General features: G+C 58.5%; 4 protein-coding genes across 5 annotated transcripts; 3 read left to right on the top strand and 1 right to left on the bottom strand.

Moving 5' to 3' along the window:
- Positions 1 to 142: 142 nt before the first annotated feature.
- ANKLE1 (ankyrin repeat and LEM domain containing 1) lies at positions 143 to 4,885 on the top strand. The gene is given in 9 exon segments (XM_039243400.1): positions 143 to 221; positions 295 to 447; positions 880 to 985; positions 1,097 to 1,245; positions 1,517 to 2,247; positions 2,399 to 2,576; positions 3,317 to 3,456; positions 3,541 to 3,708; positions 3,965 to 4,885. Coding segments are annotated over 9 exon segments (1,860 nt in total). The 5' UTR covers positions 143 to 159; the 3' UTR covers positions 4,138 to 4,885.
- Positions 4,886 to 6,738: 1,853 nt separating this feature from the next.
- On the bottom strand, positions 6,739 to 14,489 carry ABHD8 (abhydrolase domain containing 8). 2 transcript variants are annotated; one of them, XM_039243402.1, is made up of 6 exons: positions 13,705 to 14,489; positions 12,931 to 13,015; positions 11,762 to 12,509; positions 9,293 to 9,463; positions 8,926 to 9,142; positions 6,739 to 7,422 (listed from the first exon to the last, which is right to left on the bottom strand). In XM_039243402.1, exons 3-6 carry the CDS (start codon positions 12,499 to 12,501, stop codon positions 7,252 to 7,254), a joined length of 1,299 nt encoding a protein of 432 aa, XP_039099333.1. In that variant the 5' UTR covers positions 12,502 to 12,509; positions 12,931 to 13,015; positions 13,705 to 14,489; the 3' UTR covers positions 6,739 to 7,251. The 2 variants fall into 2 exon arrangements, with proteins under 2 accessions (XP_039099333.1, XP_039099332.1); XM_039243401.1 differs by lacking the exon at positions 12,931 to 13,015 and having other exon boundaries at positions 13,705 to 14,488.
- An 800-nt stretch (positions 14,490 to 15,289) lies between these two features.
- Positions 15,290 to 16,386, top strand: MRPL34 (mitochondrial ribosomal protein L34). Its single transcript, XM_039243403.1, has 2 exons — positions 15,290 to 15,884; positions 16,123 to 16,386. The coding sequence occupies exons 1-2, from the start codon at positions 15,838 to 15,840 to the stop codon at positions 16,334 to 16,336; spliced, it is 261 nt and encodes an 86-aa protein (XP_039099334.1). The 5' UTR covers positions 15,290 to 15,837; the 3' UTR covers positions 16,337 to 16,386.
- A 1,349-nt stretch (positions 16,387 to 17,735) lies between these two features.
- DDA1 (DET1 and DDB1 associated 1) lies at positions 17,736 to 25,163 on the top strand. The gene is made up of 5 exons (XM_039243306.1): positions 17,736 to 17,968; positions 22,220 to 22,300; positions 22,524 to 22,575; positions 23,371 to 23,432; positions 24,461 to 25,163. Exons 1-5 carry the CDS (start codon positions 17,798 to 17,800, stop codon positions 24,569 to 24,571), a joined length of 477 nt encoding a protein of 158 aa, XP_039099237.1. The 5' UTR covers positions 17,736 to 17,797; the 3' UTR covers positions 24,572 to 25,163.
- The last annotated feature ends 1,446 nt before the right edge of the window (positions 25,164 to 26,609 follow it).

Raw genomic sequence — 26,609 nt, 5'->3', positions numbered from 1 at the left:
TGGACGCCGGTGCGGCGTGGCTCCGCGCCGCTGGGGACCTTGCGCTACGCAGGCACCAGGGGACCGGAGGCGAGGGGTGGAGCGGCGCGTGCGCACAAGGGAGCCGCGGGAAGTTCGAAATCCACGGGCAGGATGGCAGGTCCCGAGGACGTCCCGGGCATGGCCGCGGCCGCTGGCCTGGCGCGCCGACTGCGGGCAGCGCTGCGGGAGGAGGAGCCGCGGTGAGGGCGAGGACCGGGGTGGGGGTGGGGGCGGGGCGGGGCTCGTGGTCCACTCTGACCTCCCAGTCCGTAGGGCCGTGGAAGAACTGCTGCGCCGCGGCGCGGACCCCAACCTGGTGCTCGCGGATGGCGCGGCAGCCGTGCACCTGGCGGCCAGAGCCCGGCACTCGCGCGGTCTGCGCTGCCTGGAAGCCCTACTGCACCGGGGCGGGGATGCGAACGCTCGGTGAGGCGGGGCCTGGGCCCGGGGCGGGCTGATCCGCGCAGGGGAGGGGTCTCCCGAATCCAAGGGCGAGAACTGGGAGTCGTGGAGAGGGCATCTCATACCCCGGGGGCGGAGACTCGGTGCCCAGGGGTGGGGCTTGGGAATGTGGGGGCGGGTTCCTAAGGATCCAAGGGCGGTGGCTAGGGTGCGAGATTGAGGGTGGGATGCGAGGTTGCGCTCGGGCCCAGTAGGGATCAAAAATTCGGAGCTGGCGGTAGGAGCTCTAGGGTCAAAGAGGAGGTTTGAGTCTCCCCGAGGGCGCGGTGTCTCGGATCCAAGAGGGGTGTCTCGGGCTGGGGAGGTGGAGATAGGGGGCCAGAGCCAGGGCTCCGGGGTACGGAGGCGGAGATCTCATTCCCTCTTCCGCTGCCCTCTCCTCCGCTCCTGCCCCAGATCGGTCGAGGCGCTCACGCCGCTGCACGTGGCTGCCGCCTGGGGCTGTCGCCGCGGCCTGGAGCTGCTGCTGGGCCACGGAGCGGACCCCGCATTGCGCGACCAGGTGGGAGCCCGGCGCCCGCAGCGGCAAGGCGGACCCGGAGGGAGCGAGGAAGGGAGGGGAGTAGGGAGGGGAGAGGGCCTCGGGTGCCCCCTGCTGACCAAGCCGCCGCAGGACGGACTCCGGCCGCTGGACCTGGCGGAGCAGCAAGGGCACCAGGATTGCGCGCACGTCCTTCGGGAACTCCAGACTCGGACCCAGACATCGACCCGGACCCGGGCAGGGAGCCAAGAGCTGGAGCCGGAGCCGGAGCCTGGCGGTGGGTGGGGCCCGCGTGTCCTCGGGGGGCTTAATCTCCAATCTAGCTTTGCGTGGGCCTCTCTGATGACCGCTGTCTGGTTCTGTGTCACATGCAGTGTGGCGGGTAAGCTGTCTGCTTCCGATTCTTTCCCTCCTCCCTGCGACTCCAGCTTCCTCTTTCTGTCCCACCCAGCCCCCATCTCTGGCTCTGGCTCTCTTCACCCCTCCTCTCTGACCCTCCCTCTCATCCCCTACTTCAGGCCCAGACCCCCAGGGAGAGGGGCTGGACGCCAGCCCCTCTGGACCTCCCAGTGTGTCGCTGGGCTCCACAGCACTGGGCAGAAGTGATGGCAGGGACAAGGGCCTGGAAGCCAGCCCCAGACTCCCCCGCCACCTTGCCCACCCTGAGATCGCTGACAAGGATAGCAGCCTGGAGCACTCTCCGCGCCCCCCAGGACAGTGGCACTGCAGCTCAGATGCCTCCTTTGTCACTGCGACTGAAGACTCTGGAACTGAAGACCCAGCCCCGCACACCTCCTCCTGGGCAAGGTCATCGCCCCAGACCGAGCAGAGAATCCTGCTTACTGTTCGCCCTTCCCAGGGGATGCCAAGGCCCCCAGGTACCCCACAGCTGGCACATCGAGCTGCCGTGACAGACAGGGAGGCTGAGCTAAATACCTGTCTGCAGGCCCTGACTCTGACTTCGCCAGAGGCCTCCGCCTCCCCCACATCCCTCCCGAGCCCCCCTCGGAAACCACGCCCTGGACTCCCCGACGTCCACGTCCTAAAAGACGAAGAGTTGTCCCTCGACGGTGAAATGGCTGCCCTCTGGCTGACGGAGGATGAGGCGAGCTCCACGGGCGGCAAGGACCCTGTCCCCTCTTGCCGGTGCCCTCCAGTCCCTGTCAGGACGCACCTGGAGACACCGCAAGGGCTCCGAGCGCTGGGCAAGGGCCTGGGCCCCATCACACCCTTCACTGCGACGTACTACCTCCGACGGCCCGAAGAAGTCCGTGCTGGTCCTGGTTAGTCTGTTCTGGGCACCAGATCCAAGGAGCCTCCCTGGAGACCCCTGGCTCTCGGTCCTCCCTCCTTTATTCTTTATGTCTGGGAACAACCCCCCTTCCTCTGTCTGCCTTGACTCAGTTTCCCACACACACACCCCACCTGCCCCAGGCTTAGACTTTGCAGGGCACAGCCCAGAGCTGGCCAAAGCCCTGCGGACAGGCTGTATCCCAGATGCCCAGGCGGATGAGGATGTGCTTGCCCAGCAGTTTGAGCAGCCGGACCCCACAAGAAGGTGGCGGGAGGGGGTCGTGAAGTCCAGTTTCACGTATCTACTGCTGGACCCCAGGTACTCAGGGCAGGGACAGAAAGTTCTGGGGTTGGTCCTTATTTGCTTTGTTTCTTTTTCTTTTTAAGTGTATTTATTCTGAGAGAGCGAGCAAGCGAGAGAGAGCAAGTGCGAGTAGAGTAGGGGCAGAGAGAGAGGGAGAGAGGATCCCAAGCAGGCTCCACACTGTCAACACCGTGTCTGATGCTGGACTGGAACCCATGAACTGTGAGATCGTGATCTGAGCCGAAATCAAGAGTCAGATGCTCAAGCGACTAAGCCACTCAGGGGCCCCTTTGCTTTGTATCTTTAATGTTTATTTATTTATTTTGAGAAAGAGAGAGAAAGAGAGAACATGCGCATGTCCAAGTGGGGGAGGGGCAGAGAAAGAGGGAGAGAGAAAATCGCAAACAGGCTCTGCGCTGTCAGTGCAGAGCCCAATGTAGGGCTCGATCATGCAAATCTTGAGATCACCACCTGAGCCGAAAACGAAGAGCTGGGTGCTGAACCGACAGAGCCCCCCAGGCGCCCCTGCTTTGTATCTTTAAAAGGGGGACCAGCCCTCTCTGGTCGTCAGCCATTTTATGTATAAAAGGTTGGTTCGACCCAGTTCAAGCTGCTGAGTGTCCTTGGGGAGCATCCACCTCTCTCTGCCCGGGAAGGGGCTCCCTGGACTCGGATTCGAGTTGCACTGTGAACTTAGATACTGTTTCCGGGGCAACTGACCACTGCTTCCTCTCTGAGCGACCCCTTGCATCCAGGGAGACTCAGGACCTGCCAGCCCGAGCCTTCTCACTGACCCCCACTGAACGCCTTCGGACCTTTGTCCATGCCATCTTCTATGTGGGGAAAGGGACACGGGCCCGGCCAGATGCCCACCTCTGGGAGGCCCTCAGCCACCGTCGACAGCCAGGAAAGCAGGTATGAGGATAAGGATCAGGGTCATGGCGGGGGCAGCTGGGTCAGGGGGAGGTTAAAGGAGGAGATCGGAGGGCAGCCCCTGACCCCACCCTGGCCCCCTAGGCCTGCCCCAAAGTGCGCCAGATCTTGGACATCTGGGCCAGTGGTCGTGGTGTTGTCTCCCTGCACTGCTTCCAACACGTGGTTGCTGTGGAGGCTTATACTCGAGAGGCGTGTCTAGTGGACGCTCTAGGTAGGTGCCTGACTTGTGAGGTGGGGGGATCATATGAGGGGCACTTGATCTACGGAGTACCTTGCCCCTTTCCTCTCAGAACTCTTCATTCATTCAGCCAATGAGCAATTATTGAGCACCACCTATGTACCTGCACGTGCACATATTTTGCTCTATTGGTTTGCCCCTGCTTAAGGGTAATATGCTGTGGATTCACTGTCACTTCTGCCAGGAGTTTCCAAGGATGCCCCTGTGACCTGACTCCTAATCTCTCCAGGCCTCCAGACACTGACCAACCAGAGACAGGGACACTGCTATGGAGTGGTGGCGAGCTGGCCACCCACCCGGCGACGCCGCTTGGGGGTGCATCTGCTGCACCGCGCCCTCCTCGTCTTCTTGGCTGAGGGTGAACGAGAGCTGCGACCCCAGGACATCCAGGCCCGTGGCTGAGTATTGAGGAGTTGGCCATCCAGCCTGGGTAGAGATCAGGGTGCTTGAATGTTCCAGCTGCCCCATGCTGACAGCAGCCCCCCATCTCCAGAAGGCTGATGGGGGGGGGGAGCGGGCAGGCAGCAGGGCCTATCTCCCCCTCAAGCTGAGAAAGGACTTTGTTACAGATGGAACTGCTGGAAAGGTAATGAGCTTCCTGTCACGGGAGGAAGACAAGTAGGGAAGCAGAAGTTCTTTGGAACGTTCTAGTGCTTCAGAACATGCTAGTGCCTTGGCAGTTTGGTCCTGTCTATATAGTCCACTTTTAGCTTCCAGACGCAGGGAACTCACATGTGGGATGGAGGGGGGAAATCTGCCAAAGTCAAGAGCCAGATTTCTCAGCGTCGCAGCTGTGGGACCTCGGACCAGTAATTTGCCTCTCAGAGGCTCAGGTTCCTTAATTTGTACAATGGGGACAGTGAGAAGTGCTACCTCAAGGGGTCATTGCGGAGACGGGAGGAAACGGAGTCACGCAGTACAGTGGGTGGCTCAGAGCCCTGCACTGAGCCAGAGGCAGCCCTTCCGCCCCGGTGGAAAGTCTCTTGCGGAAGGGAGGTGCCTGAGGCTCTCCAGGGGCCGGCCGTGGGTGGTGATATGTGGGCAGAGCTGGAGAGGCCGACAGGGTGTGGGTGAGCCACCAGCCCTCCTCAGGACAGCTGTGCCCCTCGGGCCCCCGGACGTTGTTTCCCTGAAACCCTTCCTTCCACCATAAAATGGAATAAATAGCCGCGACTTCCTGGCGATGCTATATGATTTCAGACTTCACATATGTTTAGAGCTTTAGGAAATGCCAAGCTGTCATCCTGGTAAGGTGTTGACGGGATCATGTTATTTTCCAGAAGTAGCTTCCTCAAGTATTCAGTGTGTTTAGCTTTGGGAGGGTCCGTCGCCTCATTGGGTAGCCCACCTGCCCATCATCGGCGCTCAGCGAACCAGGTCCGGCAGCGAGGGCGGGATGTAACCTGGGCAGCAGTGCCTACTTGCTTCAATTCCTGCGGGCTGAGCCCCCAGCCACTCCTGGGGAATGGCTGGTATGGTGATTAGGGGGCAGTCCTCTGGAGAGGGTCGGGCTCTACCATTCTGTGGGCGGGTGGGGGGCCTCTATCATTTTACCCAAACCAAAGAAATTTCTCTAAGCTTCTCTTTCCTCACATGTTAAGACCCGGAGGGCTCCCAGACCTGAAGTCTCTTGATAAAGTGATGGCAATTAAAAGTGTGCCGTATGCCCAGGAATTCACAAAGAAGTCCCTGGGAAAGAATCCAGAGACTCCCACCCCCACCCCCAAAAAAAGACCCAAAAGAGACGAGCTTTGCCTAACAGGGTTTCCCCAAGGTGGACCCTACAGTCATTTGAGGCCGAATTATTCTTTGCAGTAGGGGCCGCCCTGGGCGATGTAAAATGACAGGGCAGCATCCTTGGGCTCCACCCACTAGATGCCCGTCGCCTCCACCCACTTCTTCCCATCCCCAGTAGCGGCAATAAAACATGTCTCCAGAATTTGCTAGTGGAGAACACTTGTCTCCACCAGAACCCCAGTCTAAACTAAAGGTGGGTTCACAAACCAGTGGGAAAAAAACCAAAGATGCAGTAACTAAAGGGACAATGCTCTCCGCTCACCGTTCACACAAGCCACAGGTGGACTTAGAAAATACATAGGAGGGGCGCCTGGGTGGCTCAGTCCCTCAAGCAATCACTTTTGGCTCAGGCCATGATCTCAGGGTTTGTGGGTTTGAGTCCCAGGGCTCTCAGCTGTCAGCGCAGAGCCCACTTCGGATCCTCCCTCTCCCTCCCTCTCTACCCCCCTCCCCCCAGCTTGCGTGTGCAAGCACATGCGCATTCCCTCTTCCTTAAAAATAAACAACAAAGAAAAAAGAATATTGAGGAATGGAGCCTCTGGATGTCTCAGTTAAGCGTCTGACTCTGGACTTCGGCTCAGATCACGCAGAGCCTACTTGGGATTCTCTCTCCTTTCTCTGCCCGCCCCTCCACCCCAAATAAGTAAATAAACTTTTAAAAAAGAAAGAAAGAAAATATAGAAGTCCTTCTGCCAGAAATGAAAAGACAGATTCATTTGCTTCAAAATAAAAACTCTTCATGATAAAAGTGGCCTTAAACCAAGTTGAAAGATAAAATGGATGGATAGTAAAAGGTACCAAGTTGCCATGTGGCTGGGATAAAAGGGATTCAATGAACCCATGGTGTCAGGCACTTGGCACGGGGCTTTGTATACAGGTGCCACTCAATTATGGCTGCTCCAACCCATGCAACCTCTACTGATCCGCACCTTAAACCCTGTATAAACCTCAGTTGGACGGCCTCCTGCCTTCCAAGGACGGGGAGCTCACCACCTGTCTCAGCTCTGGGAATACTGCCCAGGAAGCCCCTGCATTCCGAGGGAGGGAGGGAGAACTCTCGGGAAGTATGCCTGGACAGCCAACGCCCTCACTTCTCTGCAGTTCAGCCCTGAGTGGGTGGCACCCGCATCAGCCCAGCCTGCAAGATGGGGAAACTGAGGCTCAGGACGACCCTGCCCTGCGGTCACCCAGCACAGGTCTGGAGACTCAGATTGTCACTTCTTTTTATTGAGTTACAAGTTGAGATGTGCAGGTTCAGTGGCGCCAGCCCCTCCCCCATCCCTCCCCTCCCCCTTGGGCAACAATAGCTCCCAGCGCCAAGAAATGGGGGGCAGGGAAGGTCTCGGGCAATGAGGCGGGGCCCCGAGGGTCCCAGGATCAAGCACGGCTGACACGGAAGACAGAGAGCGGGGTGGGGGACCTGCCTCGGCCGTGGCGTTGAGGGGCAGGGACTTCTGTACAAGGTCATCCTCCACGGGGTTTCTGGCTGCGGCCCCAAACACTGACGGGTCCGGTGGGATGGAAGCGGAGAGCTGTGTATCCACTTGGCTCCCGAGAATGCCACGCCCTCCCCAGCTGGCCTGGGGGCGTCTCCCTGCCCTGACTCCGCCCACCGGAGCGAACAGCCCGCCCAGGGATCCGCGCTGCGGACGTGGGGCGGCTCCCGGTTTCCTGCTGATGCTCCTCGGCTCACCAAGCGATGCCCGGCCGGCCCAGCGGCTACTTCTTCTCTTCTGGGGGCGCGGGCAGGGGCTCGGGCAGGGCCTTGGGCGAGGGCTCGGGCTCCCAGAGCAGGAATTCATGGAGCAGTGTGTTGACCGTCTCCGGACACTCCAGCATCACCATGTGGCTGCCTTCATCAATGAGCTTCAGGAAGGCCAGCAGCAAGATCTGCGGGGAGGGGCCCAGGTTCAGGGTGGCTGACATGGAATGATGCCTTGTGGGGCCAGGCTGCCCTGGGACACCCAAGCCCATCCACACAACGCCTGCAGCAGTGGGAAGTCCCTCCTGTGCTCTACCCTGCATCCCTCTACTTCCACCCAAGTGGGACCCAGAGAATTGCCTGTGGCCCAAATGGAGCTCAACTCAGTATTTATTCAGCATTTATTAGGAGCCTACAATATGTTCAGAGCAGGATTTCTCAACCCCAGCACTACTGACATTTAGGGCCAGATCATTCTCTGTGGTGGGGGCTGTCCCGTGCCCTGTAGGATATTGAGCATCGTCCTTGGCCTTGACCCACTAGATGCCAGTAGCAGTGCCTCGCTCCCCTCACCCCACAGTGTGACAACTTCAAAAAGTCTCCAGACATTGCCTAATGTCCCTAGGGAGCAAATTCACTGCTGGGTGGATAATCACTGAGATAGACAGAAAGATAAGGTCTCCCATGCCAGGGATCTTAACCTTGGCATCACTGACACTTGTTATGGGATCATTCTTTTCTGTGAAGCCATTCTGTCATTAAAGGATGTGGAGCAGCATCCTTGGCATCCACGCACCTGATGTCAGAAGCCCCTCCTCCCCATTCACGGCAACCAGAAAAGTCTGCAGACATTTCCGGGGCACCTGGGTGGCTCAGTAGGTTGGGCATCCGACTTTGCCTCGGGTCACGCTCTCACAGTTCGCGGGTTCAAGGTCCGCGTCAGGCTCTGTGCTGACAGCTCAGAGGCCAGAGCCTGCTTTGGATTCTGCGTCCCCCTCACTCTCTGCCCCTCCCCCACTGGTGGTCTGTCTCTCTCTCAAAAAAAAAAAAACCATTAAAAAAAAAAAGTCTGCAGACATTTCTGATGTGCCCTGGGGCTCAGAATCCTTGCTGGTTAAGAACTGCTGGTCCATGGGGCGCCTGAGTGGCTTAGTCAGTTAAGTGTCCGGCTTTCGCTTAGGTCATGATCTTGCGGTTCGTGGGTTCGAGCCCCGCGTCGGGCTCTGTGCTGACTGCCAGCTCAGAGCCTGGAGCCTGTTTCAGTCTGTGACTCCCTCTCTCTCTGACCCTCCCCTGCTCACACTGTCTCTCTCTCCTAGAAATAAATAAAAAAAACATTAAAAAAAAAAAAAAAGAACTGCTGGTCCAGAGCTATTCCAAGGGCTGGAGACCCCACAACACTTTCCTGGTAGTCTCTGATCCAAAGATCCTCTGGCTCACCCTCTCCCAGAATTCTGTATTACGTCCTGGGTCACTTACACAATCCCCAGCCTCAAAGAGCACCTTTTACATGCAATGGGGAAAGCGCATAATCCTAATACCTGTCCAGGGCGGCCCCACTTTCTGGATTCCACTCTTAATCTTAGCTCTCACCTTCCTGGGGCTGGGGCACAAGGCAGAGCCCACCTGGGGTGCACACCACGGGGAGGGGGGGTCAGTGGGGCATGGAGGCTGGGGTGCAGAGGCCCTACCTCAGCCATGCGCTGGTCTTCCTCCACCGGCACAAACTTGTCGTGCATGCCGTGGACCAGCAGAACGGGCACAGTGAGCTCAGCATGGTAGACCTCATCACCTTCGGGCCAGTACTGGCCGCTCATCATGGCCCGCAGGACGAAGGACGATACGTTGAACGCATTGCCCTCTTTGAGCAGCTGCTTCTCTTTGGCTCCTTGGCGGGCGAAGCCAGCCCTGGGGGTGGGGGGTGGGGGGAGGCACTCCTGGAGCCTCGTGCCAGCTTGGGCCACCAGGGGTGCCCCCAGTGCCAGTCCAGCAGTATGGTCTCCCCTCCCCCCCCAACTCAGGGAGATGCCAGGGTCCACCAGGGCCAGGGTCACTCACTTGAGAAAACTCCATGCCAGGCAGGGCGACAGGCAGTGCAGGACACACGTGGGCATGTTGAAGATAGAACAGAAGCTGGGTTCCAGCGCCGTGGGGCCCCCGCCGTTGATCATGATCACCTTGTGCACCAGGTCTGGGTACTCATGTGCCAGGAACGTGCAGAAGGAGACACTGTCGGTGGGGAGGTGGGGGGTGGGGAGGGTTGAAGGGTGGCAGTCAGCAGGACACAGTAAGTGAGGGAGGTAATGCCCTCCCTCACTCAGAGCCAGGTCCTTGACGGCCAACATTCTTCCCCTGGGGCTGGACGGAAGTGAGGGATGAGCGGGACATTTCAAATGCCCCCAAATTGTAAGACTATGTGTGTGTCGAGGGTGAATTTTTTTTCCCTTCCATTTGGAGAGAAGATCCAAATCCAGAACTTTCCTCAGATCCTCAAAGCCACTATGACCCCCAAAGGGGTAAGAATTACTTATTGCCAAGTGTTAAGAAAGCAATCCAACTAAATCCTTCGGTTTCGCAGAGAAGGTCCTTGTTTCCTACGTATCCTTTCCTTTTAAGAATATTCCGTCTCCCGCTTTGGAACATGGCACATCAGACTGCCTTATGCAAGGGGAAAGGGTACAGCCAACGGTCCAGCCCCTCACTCCCTCTAAAACAGGGTTCATTTGCAAACTATGGCCCGTGGGCTAGCCATTTGTTTTTGGAAATGAAGTTCACCGTTTTGTAAACGTGTAAATTACTTAGTCAATAAAGTTTTATTGGAACACAGCCACACCCACTGGTTTACAATGATTTTTTTTTTTTGCTATGGCAGTAGAGTTGTGAAGTTCCAACAGAGAGGACCATATGTCCTGCAAACCTGAAATATTTACTATCTGGCCCATTAAGAAAAAAGGTGCCAACTCTTGTAAAGAGGGACAGGATACGAGCAAGAGTCAGGTGAACTTCACTGAGCCAGTGACTCCTTATGCGTGCCCTGGGGCAGATTGCTCAACCTCTCTGAACTTCCGTCTCCACGTCTGTGAAACAGTAACTATGCTGTCCTCATAGCATTGTTATGGGGTCATGGGACGTCTGTGAAACAGTAACTATGCTGTCCACATAGCATTGTTATGGGGTCACGGGAACTACAACAGGTGGTGCTCATTTAATTGAAGGAGCCATTTAGCATAAGCACCTTTGCGGATGTTATCTTATAAACAAATAGGAATTACTTCCTGCATGGCTTCCTTTCCTTCAGAAACATACACATTTCTTTCTCTTGTCTAATTGCATGGAGTACGCTGCTAAAACCCTGGTTCTCAAACCCGCTGGCCGATCAGATCCTGCCTTTCCTCTTGGGTAAAGGAGAGAATTAGGGGCGCCTGGGGGGGGCTCAGTCAGTTAAGTGTCTGACTTGGGCTCAGGTCATGATCTCACAGTCCATGAGTTTGAGCCCCTTGTCAGGCTCTGTGCAGACAGCTCAGAGCCTGGAGCTGCCTCAGATTCTATGTCTCCCTCTCTCTCTCTGCCCCTCCCCTGCTCATGCTCTGTCTCCGTCTCTCAAAAATGAATAAATGCTAAACAATTTTTTAAAAAATGAAGAAATATTTTAAAAATTATGAAAAAAAAAACAGAAGAGAATAGTACCACTTGGCAGTGATCAGGCACCAAGGTCCAGAGTCTTCAAGGGAGTGGGCACTCACCTAAATGCCAAATGGTATTATCTGTCACCCCTTTAAGGGAGAGTGAAAATTACAGCAAACTGTGTCCTTGTAAAAAGACTTGACAAGGATTCTAATTAGCCCTTCCTTGGAGGCCTTGGGATCTTCAGAGCAACTGATTTTTGAACTTAAAGACAGCGTTTCTCAGCCGGGGATGATTCTGACTGCCAGGGGACCCGCAACCACGTGTGAAGACACTTTAGTTGGTCACGAACATCATGAGGCTATTGCCCCAGTGGCCACCAGCAGGTAGAGGCTAGGGATGCGTGCTGCACATCCTACCTGCACATGAACGCTTCTCTCAGAGAAGACAGACCCAAGCGAAAATGTCAGTAGTGCTGGGGCTGAGAAATACTGCTTTAAAACAGTACAAAACAGAGGCGCCAGGTGGCTCAGTTGGTTAAGCCTCTGACTTCCCCTCAGGTCATGATCTCACATTCTTGGGTTCCACCCCAGCTTCGGGCTCTGTGCTGACAGCTCAGATCCTGGAACCTGCTTTGGATTCTGTATTTCCCTGTCTCTCTGCCCCTCCCGCTCTCATGTTCTGTCTCTCTCTGTCTCAAGAATAAATAAAACATTTTTTTAAAAAATTTAAACTCAGTATGAAACAGTAGCAGTGGTGGTGGGAATCCCTATCTCGTTACAGATGTTAACGAGGTCTTTTTTGAAGGAGAGAAATCAGCATTTTGCGAGAGGGTGTCCAGTCCTTGCCATCCCGCCCTCCCCCATCTCTCACCCCCCATCCCCGCCCCCAGCATTGGCTCACCCGTAGGAATGCCCGATGAGCACGTTTCGCTTCTTGGCATAACGCTTAAAGATGGCGCGCATGTCCTCTGCCAGCGCGTAGAAGGTGTAGGCTGCGGCCACCTGGGGCGCGGAGCTGGCCCCGTGACCCGCCAGGTCGGGTGCCACCACCTCGTAGCCCAGGCGCACAAAGAAGTCCAGCTGCTCCTTCCAGATGGCCAGGGAGCCGCCCACGCCGTGGATGAAGAAGAGCACCACGTCGGCCTGGGCACCCTTGCAGCTCGTGATGCGCTTCTCGCAGTCAATGTGGATGGTGCGCTTGGGGCGCCGGGTTCGCCGCCGCCGGCCACCGCTGCCGCTTCCGGCACTGCCCGAGCCCGAGCGGCCATCGCTGCCCGCCGGGTCCGCCAGCTCCACCTCTAGGGCGGCCGGCGGCTCCCCGGAGCCATTCTGCCCGTGCAGGAGGTCAGCACGAGGTGCCCGGCCCAGGTTCTCCACCAGCAACCGCCCGTTGCGGTACACGGTAATTCGGCGCTGGCAGCGGACCAAGCCCGACCGGTCCCCCTGGGCGGCATCTGCCAGTGGTGGAGGTGGGTTGGGGGCTGGAGCGGGCCCCGCGTGCTTCACCCGCAGCACCCGGCCGGGCTTGACCTCCACAAAGGTGTAGCCATCACTGGACTCGACGCTCTCCAGCGGCCCCACAGCGTTGGGTGGTGCGCCCAGCAGGCAGCAGAAGATCCCGTCGGTCACCCCGGTCAGCATGGTGTGTCCTGCAAGTGGGGGCACCCCCCATCTCAGGGGCCATCTGGGTGAGGAGCCCTCCACCCCCACAGCACCCAGTCCCCCCACCTGGGGCAGGTGAGCTGCCGTAAAGCACCAAGATGTTTTGTCTGGTCAGTGCCTGTGAGGCGGCTGGCCGCCCTCCTGGGCTAGCCTAGCCTGTCCTAGAGAGAAGGATCTGGCTGTGGCTGGCCCCAAGAGGTGTCCCTAGGGAAGGTGGTATAGTCAAGGGGTGCTTCTTGGAGGAGGGGACATTATAACAAATGAGGACCCTCTGGCCCCCAGCTCAGGGTTATAGCAGTTATGGCTTCCTAAGCCCATTCATTCATTCATTCATTCTATCGTTCATCCATCCATCCATCCATCCATCCATCCATCCATCCATCCATGCACACACTCTCACTAACTTACTTTAGCACATTCTGACTGCTTCTGAAGACATCTACAAAGGTGCAGATTCCAAGGAGCCCCCATCCCAGGCCTCTGAACCTGGCTCCTGAAAGGTGAGGCCCTCAGGGAGTTAGGGACTGAACCCCAGAAGGCTTTGTCCAGCTCCCCAAGACCCAGACTGGGTCTGTTTCACAGACGGACAAACTGAAGTCCAGACACCTTGTACATCCCACCCCCCACCCCCGTCAGTACCCTGGTTTCTGGGGGTCTGACACACCATCCCCAAATGTGGAGATGAGGATAGAGAAGGTATAGCCCTCCCTGGGGGCCTCCAGGCCTCCATCCTGCTCCCTGGGCTATCCCCCCCCCGTGTCCATGGCAACCACAGGCAGTTACATAACTCAAGGGGGATACCCGTGTAGCGCACCCCCATTGTCTAGGGCCTGGAGATCGGACCAGCCCCTCCCCCGTCCCCATCCTGTGAGCCCCGGGGATAAGGCACGCCGAAGGCACGGCCTGCGATGCCCCGGACTTGCTGATAGAGGTGGAGCAGATCTCGCCTCTCACTCCACTGAGATCCCAATCCTGGACTGCGGAGGGGGACGCAAATGCGCCACGCCAGGTCCCCTCCCAGAGGCAGATCCCTGCCTCTCGGGGGCTAGTCACCCCTGCGGCGGGGTCGAGGCCACTGGAGCTCCGCGGGTTCCTAAGAGCCCGAGGCTTTGTGCACACCCCCTTCCGAAGTGGAAGCCCCTGGGACCCGTGTCCCCCTCCCAGAGCCCACTCCCCGCTCACCTCATCGAGGGCCCTGTAGCCCGGGGCAGGGCGGAGGGGTCCCCGGCGGAGAATCCAGCGTCCGCCCGCGGCGCCGTTTTACATGGTGGCACGGGGTCGACCCAGGCGCGTCTACGCGGGCAGCCTCGGGCCCACGGCGGTCAGCGCGGGGGCATCCCGCGGCCGCCCAGAGAGCCGGCCCTTTAATTCTCTCTCCGGGGGGGAGGGGCCGCGTGCCGACGGACGGGCACCTCGACCAATCATCGCTATAAACTGACCTGGCCTAGTTAGACTACCAATCATAGGCCGCATCTCCGGGACGGAGGCGGGCTTGTGAAGTGACGGCCCCGCCTCCTTCGGGGGCATAGCAAGGTGGAGGGAGGGATTGGGCCTGGCCCAAGGCCGAGAAGGGGTCCCAAACTGAGGTCTGCGGAGCTCTCGGGAGGTAGCAGCTGGAGCCCCTTACTGCGAATAGAATCCCCTCGGCTAGCCCCTGCCTCCGAACTGCCCTTTACCCTCCAAAGGGGGCCCCATGGTCCTCTCTCTGTGCTGACCTTTCTGTTCTAGACATTCCCAGATCTTTCCAATTTCAGGTGGGGAAACTGAGGCTCATGAAGGGCACAAAGTCGCAAGGCAAGCTGCGGGGCTGTGGGGCAGAGGTGCACTTAAATCCACGGCTTTGTGATATCAAGTCCCGGAAATTATTGTTCGTTAAGCCTTTAAAGGGATGAACTGGAGTTTCACAGCCAAGCCAATTTAATCGTTGGCCAATTTAACTGGTGACTCTGTGGGTCCCAGCGGGAGTCAGAGATTCCCAAGGTTCAAATTCAGTCTCTGCCCTTTGTTGATACGTGACCTTGGACAAGCCACTTCTCTGAGACTCCCTATTTCTCTATGAAATTAATCCCCTGAGTTTGCTCTGCAGCTAAAAACACTCAGCATAAGTGCTCAATACATTATTGACATTATTATTGTACTGGTTTAGTAGCATAATACTATAGTGGTTTGCTAAGTGATGGTGCAGGTAGGATGGGCTTCAGAGGACAAGGGGTTAACCATTCCTTGTCCACTTCCAGCTCCTGGAATTTGCTGCCAGAGCTGGATTAGGTCCCACCACCCACTCTTGCCCACTCAGGGTGCTCCTGGGAGACTATAGTTAATTCATACAGTAAACAGTCCCCTTCCCCCCTCTCTGGGCCCTCCAAGTTGGGAGATTCTGGGGAGCCTGCAGGGACTCAGCTCCAAGCCTGGCCTCTTGAGGGGCCCCTGGGCTTTGGGGAGAGTCTGGGGAGAGCTCTATTGGGGCACGGGTTGGGTCAAAGGGAGGGAGGGGATTGGGGGAGAGGAAAAGATATGAGGAGTTTAAAAGATGAATGGGGGGCGGGGGAAATGAATAGGGGAGCATCAGGCATTGGAGAGTATGGCTGAAATTGTGTGTGTGTGTGTGTGTGTGTAGAGGGAGGCCTTCATGTGCTTGCCAGAGGAGCTGGATATTTTTCTTGGGGGCGATGCGGAGCCATAGAGCTGTGTGAGAAGAGAAAGCGTTCAGATCTGAGTATTAGAAAATTTTTTCTAGGGCCCGAATGGAGGCACCACCAAGGGCAAGTTGAAACACATGAGTTTTAGACTGAGAAACTGAACCCCCGAAAGGAGCAGGGACCACCCCAAGGACATCCAGCCAACACCAACTCAGGTCTCCTGGGCACCCCGCCAAGGAGCAGAGACTTGGCCGGGCCCTCAGAAATGCTGCCAGCCAGCTGTGTGCCATCTGCCTGCCTCCTGCTGGGGAAGGAGGATCAACCAGCCGTTTCCTGAGGCTGCCCCCAGCTGCGCCACGGTCACCTCCCGGCACCCTCTGCTGGTCGACGGGAGAAGGAACGACGGCTCACAGCAACGTCTCCACGCAGGCGCATGCCGAAGAGGCGCCGTTCGTCTGCCACCTGTTGGTCGACATGGAGAACTACACTCCCTTGCCGGTTAGGACGCTCACACTGAAGGGACGCAGGCGCAGAACGGCAACGCCCGGAGGACCCGGTAGCCATGCGGGCTCGGTTGTAGGAGAAACTACATTTCCCATAAGGTATAGTTCTGCAGAGGCAGAGCCTATTAGCTTTGGAATAGCCGGCGTGGGGACGGCGCGACGGGCGGCTGGACATGGCTTTTCTGGTCGGATCTGTAGGTCGCCAGTTGGGCCGCGTCAGGTGAGTCTTTACGGGGACCCTTCCCCAAATTTGGAAACGAGGGCGGTGGCAGGCGCTGGTGTCGGTTGTATACCGACATCATGACTTGACAACGCCTTGCGCCTTTATGGAGCGCCTCTCGCAGCCATGCTCGGTCCCGGCACGGATAGGGAAGCCGAGGCTCCAGAGTGGTTGAGCGTCACGCCGAAGTCACAGAGCTCCTCCTCTGACCTTTCGCGCCGTCTCTCTGTCCCCGCAGGTGGCTCCAGTCCCGGGCCTGGCTGGGGCTCCCCGACGCCTGGGGACTCGTCGCCACACAGCAGAACCGGGGAAAGGCTCGCGGAAACGAGTATCAGCCGAGCAACATCAAACGCAAGCACAAACACGGCTGGATCCGGCGCTTGAGCACGCCGGCCGGCGTCCAGGTCATCCTTCGCCGCATGCACAAAGGCCGCAAGTCCCTGAGCCATTGAGGAGGGCGACGCTGAAGGCAGGACCCCCATTAAAGCCTTTCTCTCTCCTGCCGTTGCTTTTGTGGGGAGCCTGGACGCCTCAGACATGCGTGCACCTCAAATCGTGGGGCTGGCCCGGGGAGAGAAGCCTGGGGCTGGACTGAAAGTGGGAGGAGGAAGACAGACCTAGTCCCTTTCTACGATTTTGAATTAGGAAGAATTTCGAACATACGGCAACAGCCCACTGAATAGAACAGTGAACCCTGTGTACTCTGTACACAGCTCCGACCACCCATTACCCCCAACCCACCTGCCCCCTCCTGTGTTATTTTGGAGCAAATCTCAGGCATCGGGTTATTTCTTCTGTGAGTAATTCAGAATGCATCTGTTCTAGAAAAGACATTTTAAAACACTTCAGGCCTGATGACAGGCGTTTTTAAAACATAACAAAAAAAACCTTTTCACACCTAAAAAAAAAAAAAGGTTAACAGTTCCTTAATATCATTAAGTGTTTAATAAATGTTCAAATTTCTATTTGTCTTATATCTTGTAATTTTCCACAGTTCTGGGAGGCTTGGGGGGGGGGAGGTGCTTGAATTCTCCTCCTTGGGGATGCATTGTATGACCTTGAGCAAAGGCCTTGGCCCTCTGAGGCTCCTTTGGCTCCTATGAAACGAGGTGCTTGTTTCTCCTTCGCTATGTTGTTGGAATAATAATACTTAATAGCTGCAGTTAATACTATTGAGTACTTCCTATGTACCGGGTGCCGGGTCCTTGTCCTTGACAGGCTAGGAGTCTGGAGGAGCACTTGATTTGTACCCAGGCACCTTGGAGACAGCGGAGTCAGGGCTGAGAGGACTGCGAGGGCTGTGGAAGCGCCAGGCTTGGACTTGGAAAGAATGAAATCAGAGAAGGATTCCTGGAAGAAGTGCCAGTATCTGGGAAGGCCCAAAGGGAGAAAGGATTAGACCCAGGCGTCAAGATAAAACGTGGCTGAGAGATGCCGAAGGGTTCCAAAATTCGGGGCCCGGGAGATGGGACTGGATCCTTGGGGGACTAGGGAGCCACAGGGGCATTCCAACAAGAGAATCTGAGCTGTCAGCTGAAAGATATTAAACAGCAAGTGCAGAACAGTTTCGATCTGGTAACAGGTTAGAACCCTGGGGAGGAGGCTGGGAGCGTTACGGTTGATGCTCACTTCCGGGGCTGCTGTGGAAACTCCACGAGCCACCACTTGAAAAAGTGAAGTAAACGCTAGGAAGTCGAGAGACAGGCGGAACCTCCCGGAGTTGTGGACTACAAATCCCAGGGGACTTGGGGGGCACGGCCTCCGCCCACTTCCGGATTTTGCTGCCTTCGCTTCCAATTCCCGGGCGGGGTTTTGCTTCTTCAACCGAACTTGACCACGAAAGGAGGAGATGTGGTGGCCAATGGACGCGTGACTTAGCGGGGTCTGGCCAATGGGAGTGCGCAGAGGCCGCTATGATTGAGGCGGGGCTAGAGTGCGGGCCAATGAGGGGGGCGGCGGTGCCATCAGTGTGGGCTGTGCCGTGGCTGGAAGTTACTGTGCGGCGGCGGCTAAGAAGGCGGCTGTGGTGGCGGCGGCGGTGGCTGAGGCGGTGGCTGAGGCAGCGACGGAGGAAACAGAAGATGGTGAGAGAGGCTGCCGGGCCCTACTCCCCCTCCGTTTGACAAAATGGCGCCGCGGACCCACCCACCTCTAGTAATCCCTGAAGCCCCTTACCTCCCAGCCCGGCCCCCTCAGGCCCCGCCCTGCCTCTCACTCTGCCCTATAACCTTCAACCTCGGGACCCTGCTGTGAGCTTCCTGCCGACCCCGCCCCAGCTCCTTCTCTCCGACCCCTGACCCCTCGTAGGCTTCCAGGCCCTGACAACCCATTCATTTCCGGGTCGCTGCTCCCCCGGAAATCGGTGGGGGTGGGGATGGGGTCCCCCGAGACCCCCCCCCCCATTTCAGGTCTCGTCCTCGGCTTCCCCGGCCCGCGTCTCTCCAGTTCAGGAGGGTTTGGGAGGATGGCCTGGGTGTTGGGGCGGGGGAGGGGGCTTGTCATCGTGACATGTGGGGCTTTGTAGCCAAAGGAAGTGCGACATCACAGACTGCCCAGGTCCCCCAGAGCCCTGATCCCACCCCCAGCATTCCGGGCCCCGACGTGCCCCTAGGAGGGAACAACTTCGTCTCTCCGCTCCCAGGCCTTTCCCTGTGAAATGGAGGTAGCAACAGTCCAGACTTGATAGAGTTGTGACAATTCAGAGAACCGATTTCGTGAAGGGCTTAGGACGGTGAACGCTCAACAGATGAGCCGGGTGACTTGGGGCTGGTGACATCTTCTCCCCGCTGGCTTCTCATCCTGAAGTGGGAACAATGCCAACCGCTCATCCTGGGATTTGGGTTATAGTGGTTCTTTGGGGTTCTGCCCCCCAGCCTGCAAAGTGGGATGGTGACTTGGCATCAGACTTGTGCTCAAGCCCCCACCCCCACCCCGGAGCAGACAGAGGTGATGCCAGCGTTTGCAGGGCAAGTCAAAACCCCATTGTCCCGGACCTGCGGGATGTGGTGAGGGATCGGCCAGAGGAGGAGGAGATGGGAAAGTGGGTTCCTAGCATGTGGGTCCCCAAGCCCGGGGGTCGCCCTTGAGGTCTTTGCCACAGTCTCCGCCCCCATGTCCAGCCCGTAAGAAGTTCTGATGGCTTTGCCTCTGGGGTGCATTGTGAATCCGCCCATAGTCCCCTGCCCTGGTCCCAGCCCTGCCACCCCTTGTCTAGACGCCTGCCGCTGCCTCTTCCCTGGTCACCTTACCTCCAACCTGCCCCCTCCCCGCCCCCACCCCCAGCAGTCTGTAGTTCACCCAGAACCAGCTTGAGCTGGTAACTTAAAGTGTAAATCTCATTACACCGCTTTCTAGCATATAAGATACTCTAGTGGGTTCTTTTTTTTTTAATGTTTATTTATTTTTGATAGAGGGAAAGTGTGTGCATTAGTGGGGCGGGGGAGACAGAGGATCTGAAGCAGGCTCTGTGCTGACGGCAGAGAGCCTGATGCGGGGCTTGAACTCATGAACCAGAGAGATCTTGACCTGAGCCGAAGTCAGTGCTTCGCGACCGAGCCACCCAGGGGCCCCCATGCTAGGGGTTTCTTATAACCCAGATGAGACCCCAGCTGCCCCTCGCCCCTGCCTGCCTCTGTGTTCTTTACTCTCTTCACCTCTTCTGCAAGCTCCAGCCACACTGGCCTTGTGTTCGTGCCCTCTCACTCTAAGTCCCTTCCACCCCAGGGCCTCTGCATCTGTTGCTCCCTCGGCCTGGAATGTTCTCTCTCCCGTGAACACCACCCCTCAGAGGAGCCCTTCCTGGCTTCAGGAGGGCCCTGTCTCTCCCCCTGTGGCACGTTAGTTCTTCTCCTCTCTCTCTGGACGGGCCCACGACTGGGCTGCCTGAGCAGGGATGGTGCACACACGTTCCGTGAGGGTTTGCTGACGCAGTGTACAGCTTCTGGGCCCGGCTCTGGCGAGGATGTGTCTGGCTGGCTTGAGGATTTCTCCCCTGTGCCTGAGGCCTTGTTTTCCTGCTTGGCTGACAGGAAGTACTGGTCCTACCTTCTTCATTCATTTATTCAGCACAAACACACTGCTGCTAACAGCTGGCCTTCAAGGGAGCGCTGGGAGAAGCTCTTTCCTGGGGTGGGGGGGGTCACTTGCCCCAGGTCCCCCAGGATTGAGAGCCCTGCCCTGCCCTCTGCCCTCAGGGAGGGAGGGGGATGGACACATAAATAGATGACCTCGTGGGGGGTGTGGTTTGGGCTCTAGTAGAGGCTCCCAAGGTGTGGAGAGAGGCAAGGGGCCCCGGGGGATTTTGAGATGCTTGGAGAGGTTGATGCATGTTGCCCGCATGGAGGAGGGAGCGGCATTCTGGGAAGGTGGCCCTGGACCAGCACCACCCGGGGGCTTCAGGCCAGGGATTTGGAGGCGTTTGAGCAGGGCCCAGAGCCCCTCCTCATGCTTCAGGTCTTAGCGCCTGCATCATTGCCTCCGGGCAGCCCTTCCTGAGCCCCCAAATCAGTCACATCTTTCCCTCGTGCTGTCTTGGATCTCACACATCCCCTCCCAATATCCGGTCCTCATGGTCTTTGAGTCCCACTTGTGTCCCCAGGCACTCCGTACTTCCCAGGGCGATGGCAAGTCTGCTGTGGCTTCCCCAGTGTCCTGTTGCCTGGTGCAGGGCCTGCCATGCATTAGGAGCCTGAGGAAACCCGTGCAGGATGGAGGAAGTTGGCCTCACAGCCCGGGCTGCAGTTGGGGCAGGGGTCCTGGGATGGAAGAGGCGAATGTGAGGGGCTTTGAGCTTGGCCCCAGGGCACTAGGCCACCCAGGTGTGAGGGCCGCCTTCTGGGTGGATGGGCGAGGCCCTCCACACTCCAGCTTCCCTAGCTGGCCCATGCTGCCGAGGTCTCGCCAGGGTGCAGGAAAGGAAGGGCTGGGCCCTACAGAGGTGAGGACACCTGCTCTCACCTGCCCTGGGGGGGGTCACCTGGACAGCCGCATGCCTAACGTTGCTGAGCTCTGGCTCAGGTATGGGGCTGGATCTCCCAAGGGAGGTTTAATGTAACCTGCGGGGGCTCTGAGGCCTTGGTTTTCAGGAAGGGAAACAGGCATTGGTATGTCACGTAGCACAAAGAGCTTGGCCTCTGAGGCTGGGGGGACCTGGGTAAAATCTGGTTCCTTGTTTTCTTGTCGGGGCTGGGTGAACTTAGTTGGGTACCATCCGACCTTTTCACTTCCATTACCTCGTCTTTCTTATGGGGTGACTCTAGCCCCTGGCGGTGCCCCACTCTGGGCTTGATGACAGCATCGCCCTCCTGTTGCTGAGACGTCCCCCCCTACCCCAAGCTCTTGGCTCTCATCCCTCCCCGAGCACCCTCAGGCTCTCGTGCCTCAGTTTCCTCGGGTGGACATGGCTCTTGCTGGCCTTTATTGCCCCCATCACTTCCTGCCCAGAGTCAGGGCCTTTCCCCTCCCCATCACTTCCTGCCCAGAGTCAGGGCCTTTCCCCTCCAGAAAGCTCACCCTTTCTTGCTCAGCTCATGCCAGAGTGTCAGAGAAAAAAGACTGCTGGCAGGTCAGGGCTGTGAGCGAACTCCGTTGCTGGCTCCCGGCGGCCACGTGGGCCTGGCTCCGTGCCGTGCACAGGCTGTCCTCCCTGCGAGCTCAGCCTCCAGCCCGGGTCCCCAGGAGCAGCCCCTGAGCCCCTGTTCACACACCTGTTCACTTTGGTCCATGCAGCATTTTCTGAGAAACCCAGTCAACTTGAACAACCTGGTAATGGCTCACTAAGACCTAGATTTCTGAGTTTTCTTAGGACATGGGAGCTCATTTGGCCCTGGGTTCCCGTTTCCATATGGCAGCGGCCTGTGTCCTGGCTGCCCTCTCCCCTCCTCCTGGAGCCCTGCTCCCCTGCCCCTGCTTAACGTCACTCTGGCCCACAGGGTTTTTTTAGGGTAGCTGAGTCCTTCTCTCTCAAGGTGGATACGTGGAAAGGAGACCAGGTGTTGAAGCACAGAGGGCAGGTCTGGGCCTGGGTTTGACTTCCCGGCCTGCTGCTTGCTCCTGATTTTAAACCCGTGGCTTGTTCTTGCTGAGCCTCCATTTCCGCACCTCTCAGCTGGTTACAGGGCTGTCGTGAGGACATTCTCCCAGAAGAGAATGCTCACTTATCCCAGGGCTACTTCTTTCTGGTCCTAACAGCGTGCACCTCAGGGAGCCAGCTTAAGGGTGCACCGGGAGGAGCTGAGGAAGGGAACTGGAAGTCGCCAGAAGCCCAATTCCATGGGCACCCCGGGGATGGCCCAGCCTACTGCCCCGTCTCACTTACCATCTTCCCTGTCTTCCAGGCAGATTTTTTGAAAGGCCTGCCTGTCTACAACAAAAGCAATTTTAGTCGATTTCATGCTGACTCCGTGTGCAAAGCTTCGGTGAGTGCGTGTTCCGGGCACCGGGACTGGTCGTGTAGCTGCTGGGGGGGTGGGCAGGGGACGATGTGGCCACAGCGTGGCGGAGAACACTGGCTGGTCTTCAGGCCCCGCCCCGCCCACATCCTTGCACACCTTTGCCTTCATGGGAGGGCGGGTACCCAGCTGAGGGGTGAGCGGCCCCAGCCAGCCTGCATGCTCTCCTGACCCCCCCTCTCTCCCGCAGAACCGTCGTCCCTCAGTCTACCTGCCCACGAGGGAGTACCCGTCGGAACAGAGTAAGTGGCGTCCCATCAGTCTGTCTCAGCCTGGCTGCCGAGGGGCAGGACCCCAGGGTGGTGTAGGTGGGGGCCCACGGGATGCCTGTTGGCAGCAGGACGCCTGGCTCTCTCTGGGACCCTCCTGGTCTCCACATGCGGCCCCAAGGGGGCCCTCATTAGCCCTCATCTGCTGCTCACCGGCCCCCTCCCCTTCACCTGCTAGGAGTTTGGGTGTCCCCTGCCAGCGCCACGTCACAGACCCTGAGCCGAGTACTTTGGGGAGGGGTCCCTGCCCAGCCTGGGGTGGGCAGCTCGGAGGGGGAGCGGCCAGGTGGAGGGGCCTGCAGAGAAGGGCACGGATCCTGCAGAGCAGATGGCCTGGAGGTTATGTGGTTGTGTTTTACTTGAATTGTGAAGGGATCCTGCTGGGCCCCTGCTGGTTCGGTTCTGTGGTCCCTGGGGCACAGCTGTAGACACCTGTGTTCCTGGGCTGCCTGGACCCATGTGCTGGGTGTCCCCCGGCCCGGGGGTGGAGCCCCCTATGCAGCTGAGGTCCTAGGTCTCTCTAGGAAGCAGGGGCCCGCGGGGAGCAGCCGGCTCAGGGCCCCCCGGTGGTAGCTGTGTGTTGGAGCAAAAACTCTAGGCTTCCCGGGGTCTCCTGTGCTGGGAGTGTGCACTCGGAGTCCCTGCACAGCCCCCCAGGCAGAGTGAGGGCCTGTCCTTCGGGGGGAGGGGGGTGCAGCGCAGGCTGGGTGGGGGCTGGGTCCCCTGCAGCCTCAGAGAAAGGCAACTTTCTCTGCCTTTTCTCCTCAGTCATTGTGACAGAAAAGACAAACATCCTGTTGCGCTACCTGCATCAGCAATGGGACAAAAAGGTAAGGCGCGTGGGCTCAGGTGCTGGGACCCACGGGGACCGTGGTGGCCAGCGGGGGGTGGTGGGGGGAGGTTTGGGCTCTGAGTTGGGGAAGGACGCAGGCAACTGGGAGACTAGATGTTTGGCAGCTGAATAGCAGTCTGCCAGGCAGTGGAGGGGAGGGGAGAGCATTTTGGAGGAGTGAATGGCTGTGCCGAGGCCGTAAGGTTCCGGCGCCCAGGGACAGGTAGGAGCTTGTCAAAAGGCACAGAGGCCCGACTGCCACTGAGGCCTGGCCCTCCACGGCCTGCAGGCGCGGCCCGGGCAGCAGAGAGGCTTTAGTGCCTTTGCCCAAAACCTTTGTTTAGTGGTGAGATATACACATGGTTCAAGTTCCAGGCAATACGGAGCGCCCCGGAGGCTCACTCAGTTAAGTGTCCGGCTTTGGCTCAGGTCATGATGTCGCGGTTTGTGAGTTCGAGCCCACACTGGACACTCTGCTGTCAGCACACAGCCTGCTTTGGATTCTCTGTCTCCCTCTCTCTGCCTCTCCCCTGCTCACCCTTTCTGTCTCTCTCTCTCTCTCAAAAATAAATAAACATTTAAAAAAGTGTTTTTAGATGTGGGTGAAGCTGGAGGAAGACCCCAGGATGAAGTGACCACTCAGAAAATCTGAGCTGCGTGGTCCACCCTGCCCCCTGCCCTCTTCCCCAGCCCCGCAGACCTTGGTTCCCACCACAGGGGAAAGCAGATTTTCCCGCACAGGCCTGCTTCCCGCTGTGTGGCCATGCATGCCTTCCCTGGGTGGCTTGCTTCTCTGAGCATTCTTTGCAGAGTGTGGGTCATTGCCGGCTGTGGTGACTCCTCCCAGGGCCCAGGAAAGGCCCGGCGGTCTGGGGCTGGCGGCCCCCAAGACTGTGCCTTAGCCCAGGGTGGTTCGGCGGGCAGAAGGGGCCCTGGGTTGACCGCCTAGCTCCAGGCCCAGCGGCAGGACTTCGGGGGCTCACCCAAAGGAAGACTCACACCCCCTCTCTTTCCCTTGCCTCTCAGAATGCCGCCAAGAAGAGAGACCAGGAGCAAGTGGACCTTGAGGGTGAGAGCTCGGCGCCCCCCCGCAAGGTTGCCCGGACCGACAGCCCGGACATGCACGAGGACACTTAAGACTCTCACTCCCCCACAGGCGCCTCCTGTCTTGTCTGCTCCTCGCCCGCCCGCCTTGTGTAAGCGCCCCCCGCCCCGCCCCCCACCGGCCCACCCACGCCCCACCATCCATACCACTTCCAACCTCATAGGAGCCGATGTATTTATTTTCCGTGAGTTTTTATTTATGCTGTAAAATGTACCAAGCGATGGTTAAAGGGGACGTCAGACCCAGTAGTGTGATGTTGGTAGATGCTTTTTAAAAAAACATTGTTATTCACAACCCTCACCCACCCCCCTGAACCCCCTTTGTGCCCGCACAACCCCCCAGTTCTCCTCCGGAAAAACCAGAGCGTGTCTGCAGGGGCCTCGAGCTGGGGCCCCGCTGTGGCCCCGCTGTGGCCCGGCAGCATGCGTGGGAGCCCTCCTCTCTGCTCCTGCTCTCCAGTCCGGGCCTTAAAGACTTGGCTGGGACCTATTTCGTGCCCAGGCTTTGCTCTGAATGTGTGCCAGGGGGAGAAGTCGGCATTTCCGGATCTTTCTCTTAAGTCATTTTATCATGGACTAGTGCGTGCTCCGTGTCCACCCCAATAAAAGGATCTTTCCTATTCGACCTCGCGTCTTGGCTCCGTGTGCCTCGGCCCCAGAGGACAGAGCCACTGAGAGTCGCCTCATCACCACCAAGAGGAGCCAAGAGGGGCCGCCACGTGCTGGGGCCCTGGGACCCACCGGATTCACCCACGGGCTTGCCGTGGCCGCCTCGCTCGGAGCCAAGACCTGCCTGGACCTGCCCCCAGGCCTCACCCGGAGGACCAGGACGCCCCAAGAGATGGTCCGTGTCGCCAAGGACATGACTGGCCAGCCCCACACCCTGGATGCCTTGAGTCAGGGTGGCATGCCCACCAGCCGCTGTGGAGACAACCCAGGTGGCGTGGCCTCGAGTGCCTCTGGTTCGGAGACAAGGCACCTGGAGCCCCAAGGAGTGCCGAGCCCCGGGGCTGTCAGTCAGCAAGTTACACAGCCCCTTGTGGGCTGTCAGCGAGGCTGGGTTTGGGCCTGAGCCTGGAGACATGGAGGGCATTCAGGCTCCAGGCAGAAAGTTTGAGGCCTCGAGCACTGGGCCTGAGGCCAGGGGGAGCACTGCTCCCCACCCCACCCCCAGCCCCAAGTGGGGGCCGTGGCCTGGGAGCTGAGTGTTGCAGCCTTGAGGGTGGTGGGGGCTTGGGCTGTGGAGCTGGAAGAAATGCCAACCCGAGTGTCACTGTGGAGGTCCCTGCCTGAGCCAGATGGCTCCAGCCGGGGCCGCCCAGTGCCTCCCACGGTGGCAGGTTCCAGGGTTCACCACCCAGCTGTGCCCTGTGGGGCTGAGGGGCTTTTCCTCCCGGCTTCAGGTGGCATTACGCTGTGTTGAGTCCCTGTGGTCACGAGGCAGGCGCTCACAGGATGCAAGCTTGATCTCGGCGCTGCTGTGGTGGGCCGAGTCCCCAGAGGCTCGCAGACTCCTTGCAGTCCCCAGACCCAGGGGTTGGTCTGACCCTCGGCAGGCACGTGGTGTCACTGGTGATCAGTGAATGGACTTCAACTTCAAAGTCCACAGGACAGGGGGAGCCAGTGGCACCCCTGCCCTCGCCTCTGTGGCTTCGGTTTCCCTGTGAGGGACGGGGTTCGTCTCCTGTCAGTGCCATCCATGGCTCAGGCAGGGGTCCGGTGGCTGTGACCCACTGAGGCCTCCCTGTGGTCTCCCCGGTGCGGGCCCCTCAGCCACCCTCTGCCCACCTCTCCTGCCTCTGGGACCGCCCCTCACTCCTCTGCTCCTTCAGACACCAAACTCTGCCTTCCCACACCTCTGTGCCTTTGCACAGGCTGCTCTCCGCCTCCAGTGAACCCTGGTTTCTCTTCTACAGCCCTGCAAAGTGCCCCTGACCCACACTGGCTCCCTCTGGTTGCCCTCAGCCACAGGGCAGGGCCCATCAAACTCTGAGCCTTCAGCTGTGGACATGCTTGAGGGTGGGAGGGGCCGCGTCCAGTCCCTGAGCACACAGCGGAGTCCCAGCAGCTT

The sequence above is a fragment of the Hyaena hyaena genome, unplaced genomic scaffold, assembly GCF_003009895.1.
Source record: "Hyaena hyaena isolate Hyena2069 unplaced genomic scaffold, ASM300989v1 scaffold_227, whole genome shotgun sequence".
NCBI lineage: Eukaryota > Metazoa > Chordata > Mammalia > Carnivora > Hyaenidae > Hyaena > Hyaena hyaena.
The sequence above is the reverse complement of the archived record's forward strand: the minus strand, read 5'-3'. Positions and strand labels throughout refer to the sequence as shown.

Bases quoted from the DNA above. Each gene is read 5' to 3' on its own strand.
- ABHD8 (XM_039243402.1), bottom strand. From the start codon at position 12,501: ATGCTGACCGGGGTGACCGACGGGATCTTCTGCTGCCTGCTGGGCGCA. The intron at 9,143-9,292 runs GTGAGTGACCCT...CCCCACCCCCAG, and splicing joins CTGGCATGGAGTTTTCTCAA to GGCTGGCTTCGCCCGCCAAG. The intron at 7,423-8,925 runs GTAGGGCCTCTG...CCCTCCCCGCAG, and splicing joins AAGACCAGCGCATGGCTGAG to ATCTTGCTGCTGGCCTTCCT.
- MRPL34 (XM_039243403.1), top strand. From the start codon at position 15,838: ATGGCTTTTCTGGTCGGATCTGTAGGTCGCCAGTTGGGCCGCGTCAG. The intron at 15,885-16,122 runs GTGAGTCTTTAC...CTGTCCCCGCAG, and splicing joins CGCCAGTTGGGCCGCGTCAG to GTGGCTCCAGTCCCGGGCCT.
- DDA1 (XM_039243306.1), top strand. From the start codon at position 17,798: ATGATTGAGGCGGGGCTAGAGTGCGGGCCAATGAGGGGGGCGGCGGTG. The intron at 17,969-22,219 runs GTGAGAGAGGCT...CCTGTCTTCCAG, and splicing joins GACGGAGGAAACAGAAGATG to GCAGATTTTTTGAAAGGCCT. The intron at 23,433-24,460 runs GTAAGGCGCGTG...CTTGCCTCTCAG, and splicing joins ATCAGCAATGGGACAAAAAG to AATGCCGCCAAGAAGAGAGA.